General features: G+C 41.5%; 1 protein-coding gene across 3 annotated transcripts in view; it reads left to right on the top strand.

Moving 5' to 3' along the window:
- RIMS2 (regulating synaptic membrane exocytosis 2) overlaps nucleotides 1-19,427 on the top strand; it is a 490,283-nt gene that overhangs the window by 420,019 nt on the left and 50,837 nt on the right. For all 3 annotated transcript variants that reach the window (XM_054192248.1, XM_054192250.1, XM_054192247.1), the window contains one exon: nucleotides 8,388-8,629. In XM_054192248.1, coding sequence (XP_054048223.1) covers nucleotides 8,388-8,629 — 242 coding nt within the window. The remainder of the gene's footprint in view (nucleotides 1-8,387; nucleotides 8,630-19,427) is intronic.

Here is a 19,427-nt window from a genome sequence, read left to right as displayed (position 1 = left end):
CTTGTCAGTTGTTTTTCTTGTCTGTGGAGAAAGACTGAGTCAATGTGTTTTCCTAGTTTAGCCTTTCTTGTTGTTTGCAGTTGTATTGCTTAATGTACAGAAAGAATGGGCAGGACTGCCCTGTGCAGCAACACAGGATGCCTACAAAAAAACTTAATGAAGTTCTTTAACGCATGGGACTTCTTAATTGCTCTTTATATCAGTAACAGCTTTCGGGGGAGTCATTGCCTTTAGTTCCTTCATCCCCATTCTGGTTGATTTCCCACATGTTGTAAACCTCAACCGGCATGATAAACATAAGGACTCCCAGGTGTCAGTGGGTTTTTTAGTTTGTGTTTTCTCTTGTTTTGTTTTTCTGGCCTGAGGAAATTTGGCACTTAATGTACTAATCAGCCAGTTTCTATAAAAAGTTCCTGTTTCTGTAGGCAAGAATCTGACAAACTAGTGAGATACTGTCCAACTCTGCAACCGGTTCAAAAGCTGCAGCCAAAGACTGCAGGTTTTTAACTATGGAGACAGGACGAGACTTTACATTTGATACATATGAAATGATGAGGATTCAGTGTGTCTGCAGCTGCTTCATGGAAAATGTAACAGCAGCCAAGAATATTAGCAATTAGCTCTAAAATTAGTATTTTCTTGTAAGATTATTAAACACCTCTAAAGCACGAATAAGTCAGTCAGAAATTAGGAGAGGCTGGATGAAGTTTCTGACTTGTTTTTTACTTCTTAACATCCAAAAATGTTGATTAAACCAAGATTCTATCCGAAAACCATTTATCTAGGATCTGGAGCATTTGCCCACGCCGCAGTCCATCTTACCTGGTGCAAGAGTTACCAGCTCTACTGTTCTATATAAAGCGGTTTCAAAACAGTTTCTCTGCCTTTACAGCAGGATCCTTTCACGCTGTGAAATCTTCCCTCTCCTTAAGCCAAATCTCACACACATTTGATTTCCTTCTTGGTCAGATATCAAGGAAATGGACTGTCTAAAGCAGGAGATACCAAGACAGAAGCAAAGGTCTTACAAGACTTACTTCACTGGCTCCCTTCTGTGAGGATTTCCTCAGGCACTTTATGGTATTCACTTCTGGCTATGCATCAACTCCAGAAGGGATCACTTTCCAAGTAGCCAGTCCTAGGCATTGATTGTATTTTGGGAGGGTTTATCTGCCAGTGTTTTCTAGTATTTCTGTAATTCAGCACAGATATTCAAAAACTGGGGAGAAAACAAGGTAGTTTATGATTATCTGCTATAGTAGGAGTCTGGAAAACCTTGACAGCAAATTTGATTTCAGAGAATAATTGCACTCCCTGTTTTGAAAACAAATGGGCCTCTGCAAAGAGATCTTGAAGATGAATGCCTTTAACAAATCCAGAAACATTGCATTTTCCAGAAGGCTATGTATGAAGAGCAGTTTTGTACTTGCTTACTGTTTTTCTTTAAAAAAATACCGAAAAAGCTTAGAGAATTTAAGGCTATGTCTACGCCAGTAAACTAGACAGTGCCAAGACATAGTCTTAAGCACCATGCCGTGATCATCCATGTTGTTTAAGCAGTTTGTGTCCTCCTTGTCATAGCTTTGTGCAGGACGCACTGATAACGTGCCCCCAGTTCAGTCCAGGCACAACTAAGGAGACAGCATGGGTCAGGGTCTGTTTCCTCGAGACAGCATGCCTGAGGATCATAGAATCATAGAATCATTTAGGTCACTGAGTCCAACTGTAAACCTAACACTGCCACGTCCACCACTAAACCATGTCCCTAAGTGCCACATCTACATGCCTTTTGAATACCTCCAGGGATGGTGACTCAGCCACTGTCCCAGGCCACCTGTTCCAATGCTTGACAACCCTTTCAATGGAGAAATTTTCCTCTCATCCTATAACTTGTTACTTGGGAGAAGAGACCGACCCCCACCTCACTACAGCCTCCTTTCAGGTAGTTGTAGAGAGCGATAAGGTCTCCCATCAGCCTCCCTTTCTCCAGGCTAAACAGCCCCAGCTCCCTCAGCTGCTCCTCATAAGACTTGTGCTCTAGGTCCTTCACCAGCTTCATTGCCCTTTTCTGGACACACTTCAGCACCTCAATATCTTTCTTGTAGTGAGGGGCCCAAAACTGAACACAGTGCTCAGTTGAGGCCTCACCAGTGTGAAGTACAGGGGGATGATCACTTCCCTAGTCCTGCTGGCCACACTGTTCCTGATACGAGCCGGGTGCTATTGGCCTTCTTGGCCACCTGGGCACACTGCTGGCTCATATTTAGCTGTCCGTCGACCAACACCCCCAGGTCCTTTTCCACCAGGCAGCTCTCCAGCTGCTCTTCCCCAAGCCTGTAGCACTGCATGGGGTTCTTGTAACCCAATGCAAGAACTGGCACTTGGCTTTATCGAATCTCAAATTCTGCTTTAGCTTTGAGAAAATCCTCTTTTGGGAAGGATGTAAGCTAGCTGTGTGTATGCAGGCTGTCAAGGTCAGAGAACAGGCCTGAACCATTTTATTAACTACTATTGGTGTGGCACAGGGGTCTTCAATGACAATAAGGACCCTATTAAATTTCCCATCATAGGTATCTGTCAGTCTGACTCCCCTCAGTTCATTAGCATGGTATATTGTTAAGAATAATATGTAGTGCTTAGGGTTGTTGTACTCCAGAATTGGCTTTAAATTACAAATATTTCTAAATATTTTACTCTAATTTCTAATGTCTTATTTTTCTCTTTTTTGTTTTGAAGAACTTTCTGCTTTAGCTTTGAGAATTTATTCTTCTAAAATTTATCCATAGTGTAAGTAGCCACAAACGGTTACAGTTAAGAAAATGTGCTGTAAAATACATAGGAAACTGACATGCCCAACTTGATCCTGACTGTCTGGAATAATTATTACTTGGGAAAATATAAATAGGCTTAATACCTATTTTGAGCTTGCTTTAACTAAACCATTTTAATTGATGATCAGATTTCAGCGTCTGTTTTACACTCAGCAGTTACTAGTCATTTAATTTGCATTTGAGCATTCCCTCTGTTTGTTTGTAAAGAGATTACAGAGGAATACTGTATTTTAGGAAGGGCGTACAAATTTACTTCTCACAATTGAGAAAAAGTAGAAAAGAACGTGATTGAAGACTGCGTAGAGAAATCTTTCCTTTTTCTGTGTTCACTGGAAAATTGAAGCATCTGACTAGAGTTTCTAGCCTGCTTCCACAGAGACCCGTCTCTGGTTCTCGGAGTGCTCAGGTGGTTTCCTGCATTTGGGGGTAACACAGGAAGCAACGTTCCTGTGTGAGCTTTGTCTGTCACCCTGCTCTTGTTGACTAGTTTGTCCCCATAAGCCATAGTCAGTGGCCCGGCTGTCATCTTCACCCTGCTGTTGCTGTTGGCTGTAGGCTGCCATGCAGCTGGAGTTGCGTGATGATTTTGTTCTTGTTTTGATTCCAATAAGGGTGATTATTATGCCGTTGCCATTCACATGTGATTGGGACTAGCATAGTTAATTATTTTATTTAATTATCACCACCACTACCAGGCTGCATATTGTCTTTGCAGAGGATATTTTTAAGATTAATATCTTATAAGGCACCTTGAGAACCATGGTTTTAGTGAATTACCTACTTGTTGACTCATATAATCTCATAAATTACTTTTATTTAAGGTCATTTTTAAAATATTGTTGTACATATTTAACTGGATGCATGTGTGATTATGTTTGTGTATATGTACATGTGAAGAAAACTTCAAGTATTTTGTTTCCTGTGAAAATAAGAGGTTGCAGGATTTGTTCTTTTTTACTCTGAAGTCCATCTTATGTTTCTGTTACTTCAGAAAGGAATCAAACCTGACATACAACTCCTTATTTTTCTGGGAATAATCCATTTCTAGCACTGTCGAAAGTCTAGGTAGAAGGATAGCATTGCTGGCAAGGATACCAAGCATCTACTGAGAATAATTAGTGAGTGAGGGTTTGGATGGCGAGAAAGGGTTCAGAGTGCTGGTAAAGGAGGTGCTTGTGTCCACTGCAGATTTACTATAAGGCACTATAAGCCACTCAGAACTCTCCTAGTACTCATTTCTCAAAGCTCTCTTGTTGAAAGAGGAATTGAGGATAAAAAGCTGCTGCTGTGTGATGGCTTTCTTCAGGAAATGTTTGTTAGTTGCGAGTATAACAAAGATGTCTTCTCTGCTGCTTTGGAAAAGATGGGGGGGAAACCTTTATTTAAAGCAAATGTTTTTAGAAGTCTACTGGAAAAAAAATGGAGTTTTGTGAATGAACTTTCAGTATTAGCCATTTGTACTGGTATTTGGTATATCCACAGAAATCTAAATCTAAATCCTTTTTTCCATGCTTGAATTCTCTTTCCTACTTTTCTCAGTCGGTCAAAAGAACATGACTGAATGAAGTCCACCTCATCGTTGGCAGGTGTAAACAGCAAAGATTCATTTTGATACAGAAGCCTTTATACAGCAGCCAAGGCACAGATTTTTGTAAGGCGTAGTACTTTTGTAGTTAACTGCATAGTGAAATTATAGCAACTTTGTTTGCACACCAGCCTTTTTAAGCACATCGATTTCTTTTATAAGGGTAATTATTGTAATCCATTGCACTTAAATAGAATTATACATCTTGGGAAATGACACATGAAGCACCTCAAAGGCACATTAGGCTCAGGAAATGGGAACTTTCTCCTCAGTGTAAGTTTTATGAGAAAAGAAAATATTTCTGTTTTCACTGCTATGACATAAGACCTTTCCTAAATGTTAGTATCACTTATAAAGCAATGCCATAATTATTATTTCCTATTAGTAAACATGAGAGGCACCCACTGATTTTCTAGATGTTATACTTGAAAAATGGATCATTGGAACGGGTTGTTCTGCAGGTAGTAAAAATGTCGCTTCCCCATCACTCTGTCCTATGCAAATGAGCTCCCACATGAAATAACAGAGATTCAGTTATGACTTATAGTACAGTCTTTCCCCAAGGGGGCATTCATAAGATCTCTCTCCAGGGATCTGTTTTCAAAACAGTTTTAGAAACTAAATAGCTCTAGTTTTCCTGTGTCAAATTTGAACTGATTTTAAAAAATATGGAAAGGAGAGAGACCTGACAGAAAACACAGTCACGTTAATCATACTTCCTTAGAGAACTTGGGTTAAAAATAGCATTACGGGATAAGGGGCCCTAATTTTCTGATTCTTAGAATTTTGCATAAGAGAAAGTTGAAGGTACTAGCTCTTCTCAACACCCTTCTTTCTAGATCTCTCTAGTATTTCTTATATGCAAGGTAGTGTTGAAACTGAGAACAAGTTTCTGTGTCATCTCATTTCTAAGGTTTCTAAACTAGCATCCGTAAAGGTGTTAGTTTGAAAGAAAATAAAGCATGTGATGTTATCATCTTACAAGTAAGTTACTATAGTGCTAAAAAGCTGCAGAAATAGAGATCCACTTTTTTTCCTTCCCTGCCTTCCTCTTTACTCACTTCCTACCCCACTCCTTCCTTAGTGTTAAATGTACCAATGTGAGTCAGTATGCGCTAACGTATAACAGCAAAGAGAGTTAAAAAAGAATAAGAAAAGAACTTTCCGGTAAAGGATTAAGAAAAGAACTTTCCGGTTACCACTGCGTTGCAGTCTTTTGCTATTGTTTGTCCAGGCAAGGCCACTAAGTCTCTCTCTCAGGTTTGGTTTGTGCCTCTCCATCTCGTGATCCGAACTCTCATTCATATTTTCCCTTATAACTTCCTTCAGAAGCACACCCAATATTTTTTTGATTTGATGGCAGAGGTCCACTTCTTCTATAAACTAGTTCTTATGTTTTCCTCTGTGTTGTGGCTTAACTCCAAGCGTTTAGTGCCTTCATGAACATGCAGCTGTCAAGTAAAGAGCAAAGCACTTTATGGGTACCTCTCAAATATCTTAGATAGTTGCAGTTGTTCCAAATCTGATGCCTCATCCCATTTCCCCTTGAGTCAGTGGGAAAAGAGCCAGTGATCCATTTGCTTTTGAGGGCATTGCATTAAATCCAGAGATAATTTTTGTGTGACAGAGCATGTGTTATAAAAACTTCATAAAGAATCAATAAAACCTTCCTTTTTTGAAATAGATTCAGGCCACTACAGGTAAGGAGAAAGGAGTATGGTCATACCCACTAAAATTTAGTCTACAGCCATTTACTGAGCAGTAAAGCTCTAGGAATAGCCTTTGTATGTTTTTGAAAGTCTGTGTAAAAATTAGAAATATTCTTTGTTAGCCTTTACATACTAGAGATTTAACACAAAAATGAATAATTTCCCCTGGTTTCCAGAAATATTCCATTGTTTCGTGGATTGTCTAAGACTACCTAGCAGGGACTTTTCAGTGAGATCCACTGTACTGAACAGAATAATCAAGGTTTAAGTTCTGTGCAAGAACTTCACTGAAGTAGAAACATTTTTTATGTGTTCTCAGGCCTGTGTGCTCCAGAGTGTCCAGGTCTGGATGTTTGCCCAGACACTTACCACTTAGATGTCAGGGCAAAATTTGGATAGGTACTGCTGTCATTACTGTAGATCGTAATTTCTGTACAAAGGAATTCCAGAATCACAGAATGGTAGGGGTAGGAATGGACCTTCAAAGATCATCTAGTCCAAGCCCCCTGCCAGAGCAGGTTCATCTAGAGCAGGCTGGACAGGAACACATCCAGGTGGATTTTTAATATCTCCAGAGGAGTCCACAGCCTCTCCGGGCAGCCTGTTCCAGTGCTCTGTCACCCTCAAAGTAAAGAAGTTTTCCCTCATGTTGAGATTGAACTTCCTGTGTTCCAATTTGCGTCCTTTGACCCTTGTCCAGTCGTTGGGCACCACTGAAGAGTCTGGCCCCATCCTCTTGACACCTGCCCATTAGATATTTATAAGCATTGATGAGATCCCCTCTCAGCCTTCTCCAAGCTAAACCGACCCAGGTCTCTCAGCCTGTCCTCATAAGAGATATGCTCCAGTCCCTTGATCATCCTCATAGTCCTCTGCTGGACTCTCTCCAGTAGTTCCTTGTCTATCTTGAATTGGGGAGCCCAGAACTGAACAGTGTTCCAGGTGTGGCCTCACCAGGGCAAAGTAGACCTGCTGGACACACTCTTTTTTATGCTCCACAGGATACCATTGGCCTTCTTGGCCGCAAGGGCATGTTGCTGGCTCATGGTCAACTTGCTGTCCACCAGAACTCCCAGGTCCCTCTCTGCAGAGCTGCTTTCCAGCAGGTCAACCCCTAACCGGTACTGATGCATGGGGTTATTCCTCCTTAGGTACAGGACCCTACACTTGCCCTTGTTGAACTTCATTAGGTTTTTCTCTGTCCAACTCTCAGCCTGTCCAGGTCTCGCTGAATGGCAGCAAAGCCTTCTGGTGTGTCAGCCACTCCTCCCAGTTTTGTGTCATCAGCAAATTTGCTGAGGGTACACTCTGTTCCCTCAAACAGGTCACTGATGAATATGTTGAACAAGACGGGACCCCAGTACTGACCCCTGGGGAACACCACTAGTTACAGCCCTCCAATTGTTCACAACCCTCTAGGCTTTGGCATTCAGACAGTTCTCAATCCACCTCCCTGTCCACTCATCTAACCCATACCTCCTAAGCTTACCTATGGAAAGGTCCCTTAGCCTGGACCACTGATAGGTCAGGTCCCACTGGGACATGTTGCGAAATGCTGCAACAGATAATTTAGATGTAGCAACGTAGGTATATTAGGTATATTAGAATAAATTCCATGTATCAGTTACGATGACCTATGTCATATAGTAACAAAGTGTTGTATGAAATACATATATAGTATATTTATTTGTTGCTGAAGAGAAGGAGCAAAAAACCTACAGCTATTCATTACTGTGTAATTCCATCAAAATCATAGGTTGACTGAGCTAAACCACATTACTGAAAACATCCTTGAAATGTCTGAATGTTTAGAAACCAAAGCTAGACTTCAGACTGATATCCTTTTCCATGCTATTGAATCAATTATCTGTTTCCCAGAGGAATATAGATCATTTGTGGGTATATATGTGAGAAGAAGGGAGGCAGAGCACTGTTTGCAGAACTTAGATTTCCCAAGCAAAAAAATGCATATATGATATACTGATGTGCTGTTGCTGGTGATGTGTTTTAAGACAATCAGTAAATAAGCATGTGTTATTTGAAACAAAATTTTGATGAGTCAAGTATGTTTCCAGCAGACCAAACGGGAACCTAGAATTATAGTTGCTCCCTTTTACCTCTCAAAAACCAAACCCTACCTATGTGAATTAGCTGCTTTTACCCTCCAGTCTCCCAAAACCTTCCATCTGAAACCTGTCCTTTTCTGTCTTCCCCCTTTTACTCTTCTTTGTCTGCACTGTTTATCCATCCACTGGCTGACAGTGTCTTTACATCCAAAATGCAAAGCAGACAGATGGGCGCCTCAGGAAAGAACATGACTAAGAGCACCAGCATCGGCGGGGATATGTACACACTGGAGAAGAACGATGGCAGCCAGTCGGACACTGCAGTGGGCACTGTTGGCGGTGGTGGCAAAAAGAGACGCTCCAGCATCGGTGCAAAGATGGTCGCCATCGTGGGTCTGTCGCGAAAAAGCCGTAGCACGTCACAACTCAGCCAAACTGGTAGGAACTGGATTTTTTTTTTCCCCCCTCTCAAATTATCATTTTAATGTGCATAGTGTGTATGTATTACGGTTTAATCATTTGTATAACCTGTTGAAGTTGCCTGATCAACAATATTCTACAGAATGAAGAAAATGACCATCTTTTTTCTCTGGACATTTACTAAACTTTTTTTTTTTTTAGCAAAGATCCTTTTCAGGTTGGACTAAGGCTTTTATTTTCTGCTTGCTGGAACCTGCTTAATGCACCAATTCCTTGCTTCTCAGGAGCCAACATGAGCCACGTACTTCTGTTTGGGGGGAATCCTTACTGCGAGTTTGTGAAGGGTCGCTGTAATGTTGCAAAATTCCTTTAGTTTTGTCACAAAAAGTGTTTTCATATTTCAGTGTGGGGTTTTTTTTCACATTTGAACATGCAAACATATTTTGAAACAAAATAATTTTCCTGGAAAAAACTGATATATTTTATTACTTTAGTATAACTGTTTCATTGCTTTTTAAGTAATTCCTTTTCAGCCTACAAGCATATTCACCGTCAGTATAAATTTTCCTCATTTTTGTTCATCTCAGTTGAAATTTGATACTGAAATATTCTGCCTCAGAAAAATTGAGAGTTTTTCTGCTTTGATGCCTAAAACACTGAAAATTGTATGCATTTTTTTCTATTTCTCCTATTTCAGGGAAAAATCCATATAATGCACTCTGAAAAGCTCTCATTGTCAATTAAGGAAGCTGTATAGGACAAGTGTATTTTACATGGAAAAAGATAACTTGTATTTAAATGACATATATATAAAAGTGTTTAAGCAATTTATATACTCATGCACATATATATTTATATATTTCAAGGTATATACATAAGATGTATGTTCAGCATTTAAGCAAAACTGTTGTAATGTTGTCATGTCATTTAACATAAGTTTATAGCATTCCATAGTGTTTGGTCCCATCTGAAGGTCTCCGTTTTGCTAACCACCACTCAAACACTGGTAGGAGATTTTTCAGTTCTCTGGAAAGTTTGCAGTTTATATCAAAGTGATAAGAGTTTTAATGTACAAGTAAATGGTGGAAAATGATGATTTGCAATGTCAGAAATTGTGGTAAATATTTATAAGTAATCTTTTGTAGGAGGGGGATTTAAAGTACCTGGAAAGAGTAGAAGTAAAAAGGGGGGGAAAGGAAGGGTAAGCTAGAGGGGTAACAGGAGAGGGGTGCAGAAGGAGGAGTACAGAAAGAGAGCAGGCAGTTTGAGTGTGCGTCTTACTGAATGACATATGAGACAGGAGGGAATGAAGAGGGGAAAGAACGTATATCATGAAAGCTCTGAAATCATGCAGACACTGATGACTCCACCAGTAGACAAGACTTTGCAGGAGTCTCATGTTTTACCAACTCACTTGCAGGATATGGAGATGGTGGTTTCATATGCATTTCTATTTTCTCTGAGTTCAAATGAATGCGAGGCAAAAGATGAAGTCATCTTTATACAGTCTGGGAAGTTTCTGGTTGGGCAAGAAAAAATCTTAGCCACTTGCTCACCTAGAAATCTAAATTTTACTCATGCAATAGTACTTTGGTGTGTACCTGTATTGATGTATTTAAATATCAAGTCAGATACAATGCACTCCATTACTAGTTCTGACCTAATCTGGTCTCTCTTACCGTAAGAGATATTAATGAAGGATGTCAGCTCTTTGTATGCTGTTCAAGCGTGTCTCAGCGCTGGAGAGAATCTGTATTGTGTGGCTCACCTAGATTTGATTTAAATACCACACTTAGTTATTTGGACTTTTAATCTGAAGTTTTTCTCTGTTATATCCCACCACTTGCCCAACAACTGATTAGATGCTCAAGTCAGGGACAAATGTGAAATGTTACTCTTTCAAAAGTACTCATGGTACACCACATTCATGGTGAATGGGGTGTCTGAAAAACTCTTGAATAAGGAACTGCATTCCAGGGCTGTTAGAGGAGCAGCAGAAACCAGGGGAGCCTGCACGGCTCTGGCCGGCAGCCCTTGTCCCTCGGCTGCTCCCTGGCAGAGGCCTGTGCTCAGGGCTGGCCCGTGCCTGGCCCCGAGGAGAGCAGCCAGTGCACCTGCCGCTGCCACCTTCTGAAAAGGGCCCCTGTGTATCGGGCTTTTTGGTAGAGCTGTTACCCCACCAGCTCCTGCTGCCCTATTTGACCGCGCTTCTGCAGGGCCTTGTCTGGTGGGCACACGTGGCTTCACCAAACAGGGCAGGCACGTGCATCATTTAAACAGTTGGGCCACGCAAGCACCCAGTTGGGTCACTGGTCAGACGGTGAGCAAGCCTGTGGCCAGACGTCAGCCCCTGGATGAGTATGCGTACGGTGTCGTGTCTCCGGTGGCACAAGGTGATGGCCTGTTGGGTGGGTGAGGGTGAGGTCACATCACAAAGAAGTGTTTTGCACGTCTTAAGCATCTGTCGGCACATCTTAAAGAAAATATTGCACACCGGTGTTATACGTGAATGCCAGAGGTTTAAAACTTGCAGTTAATGTATTTAATGAATTAATAGATTCCCCTGGTTTACCTCATCGTGTTCCTGTTTTCAAATGGTAAGTGTCCCGCACAAGGAATTGTGTATTGGTACAAGCATCGATACAAGGGCTGGGATCAAAACACTAACGTGCGGTAAACATCCTGTAAGTACAGTTTTCTGGAACTGAGAGGCAAGGGATGCTGAGGTGGCAAGGCACTGGGACCGCACAGAAACTGGTCGAAGTATAAAAGGTTGTTAGGCAGTCTCTGAAGAAATTATATCATTCAATTGGTCAGCTAAGTATCTCCTTACATATCAGGCTTGAAAAAGCATACTGATATCATGAAATAACAATACTACTTCTATAAAAAGCTGTGATCCTATTTATAGCAACTAGGCTTTTATAAACTGTGTGCTCATATGGAAGTCAGTGAAGAAATTCCTACCAGTATCTCTGAAACTTTTTTCAAGTGTTTTGTAAAGCATAATTGTATTTCAGTGGTTTTCTTCATTCATATTTTATAACTAAATCCATGCCAGAAGTTTTTTCAAAAGTAAGTCATCATAACTGCTTTCAGGACTGTGAATCAGACGTACAATAAATGCCTTAAAAGGTCCATTTTTCTGTCTTTTCAAATTAATTTTATATTATTTCTTGTTATTTGGCATAGTATTAAGAAACTGACACAAATGACGCACAACGATATTTTTTATTCTGGTCTAATTCTTTTAGAGTATTCAGGTAGGAACAGTTGTTTGGGTTTTTACGGTAAAGAGTATGCTGATTTGTTGTTATAATTGGGAGTAAAAGGAGTCATGTTAATAATAATAATAATAATAACAAAAACAACAACAACAACAAATACCTAAAACCAGTATTTGGATTTCATTCAGCTGTGGCTAGTGTATATTCTGTGTTGGAAGGCCTCCAGAGAAAGAACTGCATACATCTGAAATATGACAAAAACCTGAATAAGCAATGCTCTTTTGTCCTCAGACACATACAGTCTTAAATGTCTAGAAAATTGCTAATGCATTAACTCTGCTGACCAAGCCCATCAAGCGTAATTTATGAAAGTAAAATAATAATCCAAGAAGTTGAAAAGATCTCACCACATTAACATAGGCACTATGAACAGATCTTTTCAGATTATCATAGCAAGAGAACCCAAGTGTGTTCTCATATTCGTTACATTAAAAGATCTTAAGTGGTGCTCTGTGCATCACTATTGTTATGGGAAAAGAAACAGCAGAAAAAATGCCAATGTTAAAACTGTGGAAATACAGAAAACTTGAATAAAAAATAGATGAGACTCATTCTCTGGTTTCCATTTGGGCTTAAAGGGAAATTGTAATTTATTTTTTAAAAGTTCACACTCTGTTTAACAATGTTTATCACTGCTGTGGTATTTTTTTCCTATTATTTGGTTTAATGAAAATTTTAAATGTGAGAATATACAGGATCAGTATTTTCTGAACGGATTTGATTTATTTCAAAGCAATTTAAAAAAAAAGAAAAGAGCCTGGAAGTTCCTGCGATTTCTTTAACTTTGGGATCAAGCTAATGGTTGGATGACACAACAGTAATTTTAATTAAGGTAACTTTTACTTAAGATGAGACTTTAGTAAAAGACCAGATTCTCTAAAGTGGCAAGATAAATCAGAATTGATTTAAGTTCTGGTTCCTGTACCGTTTCAGTGCTACAAAAAATAGCTAAAGGAATACTCCCTACAGTTGGGTCAATCAGTCATTCCTAGAAGCTAACATTTGGCAGGTTAGAAAGAGTTTATGTTGTAACCCCCAGGTCCTGATTCCACAGGCATTCTTCCTAGTGGAAAAGCTGGCTTTCCTTACAGAGGAAAATAAAATACAAAATGCAAAACCCAAGCAGCATCTTAACAGTGTTTGCTTAGCTATTCATATGTGGAATGCAGTCCTTTCCCTGCTGGGCAGCCCTGAGGGAACTGATGATCAGGCTTCTGTACAGGTGCAGACCTGTAGCTCTCAGTTATGTTTCATTAATGAGTGAAGTCTTTGGCCTCTTCTGATTACACTGTCTTAGATCTCCTTTTCAACTTAACATGCACTGCCTCAGGCAGGTGGGTACCCGGGTGCCTTGACTTCCCTTACTTAGCTGACATTTCTCCTTTAGCTGGGAAAATATGTTGTCTTTTCGTTAGTTACACAAGACCTATTGTGTCTTGTGTTTGCAGGCTGATTATATCCAAAAGCTGAAGCAGTTTAATTTATGTTTTCAAGACTTTTTTTAGAATCTAGACCACACCATGAATCATAGATACTAAAACATTTGCTGTGTGTATGTACATTTAGTCTTTTGTACAGAGTCCAGTGCACTCTCAGAGACTGAGTCCCCTGACGTCTTTGGGTATATGATGACAATAGATGGTATCTGTTAAAATAGATGACAAAAAGCATGTAACAGCATGACTTAAGAGTGACCAGTGCAGTAATGCCTGCAGAGAGGTGTAACCATGTGTTCGAATGGAAATAATCTGCCTTTGTTTGTTTCTGTAGAGTGTTATAGGAAAGCATTGGAGAACTATTGGAAACCTATGCAATGTCAACCAAGATGTAGCCATAGTATTAAAACGTATTAAAAATTCAGAACCAAAAAGCTTTGGGTTGTGGGTTGGGTTTTTTTTTAATGACCAGGGTAAAGGCTGTCCCCGCGTTAGCAGGGGAACAAACTTTGGCAAGATGCCACATGTGGCATGAAGTTATAGGGCTGTAAAAGTAGAGTTTTGGGACAGTGTGTCATGGTGTTCTGTACTCTCTTAATATCCTTTATAATTTTGGTGGGGTTAAACTATGGGATTATATTCTTGAAGTTATATTTCTCTGTAGAAAGAGAAGCAAGAATCAGTTGATTCAGTGCAAATAAAATGATGATTGCCCTTGAGAGAATTAAATACCGTTCATCAAAACGAAGTGCTTCTATTTTAACAAATTCTGGAGAGGTCCAAAGGGTAACCCCAGTGAAACAAGGTTGAAGTATTTTGAAATTTTTATATTTTATCACTACATCTTTTCTTAGAAGAAAATGTAAGAGAAGTAGGTTTCTTAGGGCAAAAAACTTGAGTGGGATTTTATTTTCTGTGTGTGTTAAAAGCCAAATTTTGGATTCTATATGGTTTGTAGGATGTTGAAACTACAGTGTAAAGTGCTATATTCATAAGTAGAACAGTCTCAGTTATGTCTGTCATGAACCAACCACGTATCCTATAGAGCAATTTCCTCAATTACTGGAATAATTGAAGGGAATCTTTTGGGAACATTGGTCTTGGTCTTGTATGGAATTTCACATTTCTCAGTTTAAAGTTTGGATTTATATAAAAGACAGTCTTCTAACACACGTACAATACATATATTTCCTGTTAAAAAGAATATGATTAATCACTTCTAACAGTGGTAACTAAAGGAGAAACATTGATTGCCTTTCATTATCTGGAATGAGATAGAATATGGTAAGCAAACAACTTACTAAACTAAAAGTATATTTGTTTTCACAATATACATTGTTATTTTCTATCTCTAGAATTAATTTATGTGGCCAAAATGGCAACTGAAATTATCATTCACTACTTTTAATCTGGCCACGTATTTTACTTTATTTAAAATCAGATATATAATTCAGGATTTGAAGCAAGCCATTTGTTTGGGGTTTTATTTCCTCTCCTATTCCAGAGTCAGGTTGCTAATGTTAATAAATTGCTTTAATGTGTAGTATTATACTTGTATCAGTATTCTTGATGTGTAATCTGATTTAGTTTCAAAATAAACCCATATTACATTGATAGAAATATAGGATTAGCAGTTGACAAGAGATTAAGGCCAATTTGTCCTACTGATTAGTTGAGAATTGTGACCTGAATCCTTTACCAAAGACAAAGTACCATTATAATAAATACTTTACCAAGAGCATTAATCAGCTTTTACTAAATAAACTCTGGAGAGTGCACTACTAAATAAATAGGCTCTAATTACAAACTAAGAAGGCTGACTACACCGGCTTTTAACTATATTTTACTAAGGTGAATAGTAAAATATAATAATATAGTATAGTATAAAAGATACCGGTTTTAATGTAGGAAAGAAAAGCTAGGAAAGACTAGGAAAGAAGATAAGGCAGTACAAAATTTATGCAACTGTCCTCAACAGATTTGCTGTAGAGGAGGTAGGTATATAATTGAGCCCTCATATTTTCATAAAGCTTCTGTGAGAGATCATAGAATCATAGAATGGTTTGGGTTGTAAGGGACCTTAAAGATCATCTAGTTCCAACCCCCCTGCCATGGGCAGGGACACCTCCCACTAGACCAGGCTGCTCAAAGCCCCATCCAGCCTGGCCTTGAACACTTCCAGGGATGGGGCATCCACAACTTCCCTGGGCAACCTGTTCCAGTGTCTCACCACCCTCACGGTAAAGAATTTTTTCCTGATATCCAATCCAAATCTTCCCTCTTTCAGTTTAAAACCGGTACCCCTTGTCCTGTTGCTACACTCCCTCATAAAGAGTCCTTCCCCATCCTTCCCCATTGAGGAGACAGATGAAGTATTCTATAAGCGGCTGGCTGAAGCCTCGCAATCGCCAGCCCTTGTTCTGGTTGGAGTCTTCAAGCTGCGGGATATCTGCTGGAAATATAACACAGCAAAGAGCGGGCAGGCTAGGAGGTTCCTCAAGTGCATGGAAGATAACTTCCTGACACAACTGGTAGGTGAGCCTACCAGGGGAGGTGCCTCGCTAGACCTACTGTTCACAAACAGAGAAGGACTAGTGGGAGATGTGGTGGTCGGAGGCCGTCTTGGGTTTAGTGATCATGAAATGGTCAAGTTTTCAGTTCGTAGTGATGTAAGGAGGGGGTTTAGCAAAACCTCCACCTTGGACTTCTGGAGGGTGGACTTTTGCCTGTTCAGAACACTGGTTGAGAGAGTCCCTTGGGAGATAGTCCTGAAGGGAAAGGGGTCCAGGAAGGCTGGACGCTCTTCAAGAAGGAAATCTTAAAGGCCCAGGAGCAGGCTGTCCCCAAGTGTCACAAGATTAAAGGGCGGGGGAAATGGCCAGCCTGGATGAACAAGGAGCTTTTGATGGGACTTAGGAATAAAAGGAGGGTTTACCACCTTTGGAAGAAGGGACAGGCAACTCAGGAGGAGTACAGAGATCTCGTTAGGTTATACAGAGAGAAAATTAGGAAGGCAAAAGCCCCGCTGGAGCTCAACTTGGCCACTAACATAAAGGACAACAAAAAAAAGTTTTTATAAATACATCAACAAAAAGAGAGTCAGGGAGAATCTCCATCCCTTAGTGGATGTGGGGGGGAAAGTTGCAGCCAATGATGAGGAGAAGGCTGAGATACTGAATGCCTTCTTTGCCTCCGTCTTCAATAGTCAGACCAGCTATCCCCAGGGTGCTCAGCCTCCTGAGCTGGAAGATAAGGATGGAGAGCAGAACAACCCACCCATAATCCAGGAGGAAGTAGTCAATGATCTGCTTCTGCACCTAGACACACAAGTGTATGGGGTCGGACGGGATTCACCCAAGAGTACTCAGGGAGCTGGTGGGAGAGCTCACCACGCCTCTCTCCATCATTTATCAACAGTCTTGGTCAATAGGGGAGGTGCCAGATGACTGGAGGGTGGCTAATGTGACGCCCATCTACAAGAAGGGTCGGAAGGAGGATCCGGGGAACTACAGGCATGTCAGCCTGACCTTGGTACCAGGAAAGATCATGGAGAGGATCATCTTGAGTGAGCTCTCACGGCAAGTGCGAGGCAGCCAAGGGATCAGGGCCAGCCAGCATGGGTTTAGGAAAGAGAGGTCCTGCTTAACCAACCTGATCTCTTTCTATGACCATGTGACCCGCCTTCTGGATGTGGGGAAGGCTGTGGACGTTGTCTGTCTAGACTTTGGTAAGGCCTCTGACACCATCCCCCACAGCATTCTCCTGGAGAAGCTGCCGAATCATGGCATAGACAAGTGTACTCTTCGCTGGGTTAAAAACTGGCTGGATGGCTGTGCCCAGAGAGTTGTGATTAATGGGGTGAAATCCTCTCGGTGGCCAGTCACCAGTGGTGTCCCTCAGGGCTCAGTTTTGGGTCCAGTTTTGTTTAATATCTTTATCAATGATCTGGATGAGGGGATTGAGTGCATCCTCACTAAGTTTGCAGACGACACCAAACTAGGTGGGAGTGTTGGTCTACTGAGGGTAGGAAGACTCTACAGAGGGAACTGGACAGGCTGGATCGATGGGCCAAGGCCAACTGTATGAGGTTTAGTAAGGCCAAGTGCCAGGTCCTGCATTTTGGTCACAACAACCCCAAGCAACTCTACAGGCCTGGGGAAGAGTGGCTGGAAAGCTGCCCAGCAGAAAAGGACCTGGGGGTGCTGGTGGATGGCCAGCTTAACGTGAGCCAGCAGTGTGCCCAGGTGGCCAAGAAGGCCAACAGCATTCTGGCTTGTATCAGGAATAGCGTGGCCAGCAGGAGCAGGGAAGTGATCGTGCCTCTGTACTCGGCACTGGTGAGGCCTCACCTCGAGTGCTGTGTTCAGTTCTGGGCCCCGCTGTACCAGAGGGACATTGAAGTGCTAGAGCATGTCCAGAGGAGAGCTACCAGGCTGGTGAGGGGTCTGGAGACCAGGTCATGTGAGGAGAGGCTGAGGGAGCTGGGCATGTTTAGTTTGGAGAAGAGGAGGCTGAGGGGAGACCTCATTGCCCTCTACAACTACCTGAAAGGAGGTTGGAGAGAGGTGGGTGTTGGCCTCTTCTCCCAGGTGAATAATGACAGGACCAGAGGAAATGGTCTGAAGCTGCAGCAGGGGAGGTTTAGATTGGATATTAGGAGGAATCACTTTACTGAAAGAGTGGTCAGGCACTGGAACAGCCTGCCCAGGGAGGTGGTTGAGTCACCATCCCTAGAGGTGTTTAAGAAACATGTAGGTTTGGCACTTCAGGGCATGCTCTAGTGGCAGAGATTGTAGGGGTTTTTTTTGTGTGTGTATGGTTGGACTCGATGATCTCAAAGGTCCTTTCCAACCATGAAGATTCTATGATTCTATGATCCCTCCTTTAGGCCCCCTTTAGGTACTGGAAGGCTGCTATAAGGTCTCCCTGGATCCTTCTCTTCTCCAGACTGAACAACCCCAACTCTCTCAGCCTGTCTTCATAGGAGAGGTGCTCCAGCTCTCTGATTGCACTTGGCCTGGTTGAACTTCATGAGATTTGCACAGGTCCACTGCTCAAGCCTGTCCAGGTCCCTCTGGATGGTATCCCTTCCCTCCAGCATGTCAACTGCGCCACACAGCTTGGTGTCGTCAGCAAACCTGCTGACGATGCACTCAATCTCACTGTCCCTGTCACCAACAAAGATGTTAAACAGCATTGGTCGCAGTCCGACCCCAGAGGAACACCACTTGTCGCTGGTTTCCACTTGGACATTGAGCTGTTGACCACAACTCTTTGAGTGCGACCATCCAGACAATTCCTTATCCACCAAGTGTTCCATCCATCAAATCCATGTCTTTCCAATTTAGAGACTAGGATGTCATGCAGTACAGTGTCAAATGCTTTGCATAAGTGCAGGTAAGTGATGCCTGTTGGTCTCCCCTTATCCACGAACTATGTAACCCTGTTGTAGAAGTCCACCAAATTTGTCAGGCATGACTTTCCCCTTGTGAAGGCATGTTGGCTGTCACCAATCACCTCCTTCTTTTCCATGTGCCTTAGCAGAGTTTCTATGAGAATCTACTCCATGATCTTACCAAACATAGAGGTGAAACTGACTGGCCTGTACTTCCCTGGGTCTTCCTTTTTTCCCTTTTTTAAAAATGGGAGTTATGTTACCCCTTTTCCAGTGAGTGGGAACTTCACCAGACTGATATAACTTTTCAAATATAATGGAAAGCAGCTTGGCAACTTCATCCACCGGTTCCCCCAGGACCTGTGGATTGATTTCATCAGGTCCCATGGACTTGTGTACCTTCAGGTTCTTCAGATGGTCTCGAACCTGATCTTCTCCTATAGTGGGCGGTTCTTCATTCTCATAGGCCCTGCCTTTGCCTTCTGCCACTTGGGCGGTGTGGTTAGAGCCTTTGCCAGTGAAGACTGAGGTGAAAAAGTCATTCAGTACCTCAATCTTCTCCATATCCTGGGTGACCAGGCCTCCTGTTTCCTTCTGGAGAGGGCCCACATTTTCCCTAGCCTTCCCCTTATCTCTGACATACTTTTAGAAGCTTTTCTTGTTGTCCTTGATGAATGGAATGAAAGAAATATATCCCT

This window comes from Rissa tridactyla, chromosome 2 (assembly GCF_028500815.1).
Source record: "Rissa tridactyla isolate bRisTri1 chromosome 2, bRisTri1.patW.cur.20221130, whole genome shotgun sequence".
In the NCBI taxonomy this organism is placed as follows: domain Eukaryota; kingdom Metazoa; phylum Chordata; class Aves; order Charadriiformes; family Laridae; genus Rissa; species Rissa tridactyla.
The sequence above is the reverse complement of the archived record's forward strand: the minus strand, read 5'-3'. Positions and strand labels throughout refer to the sequence as shown.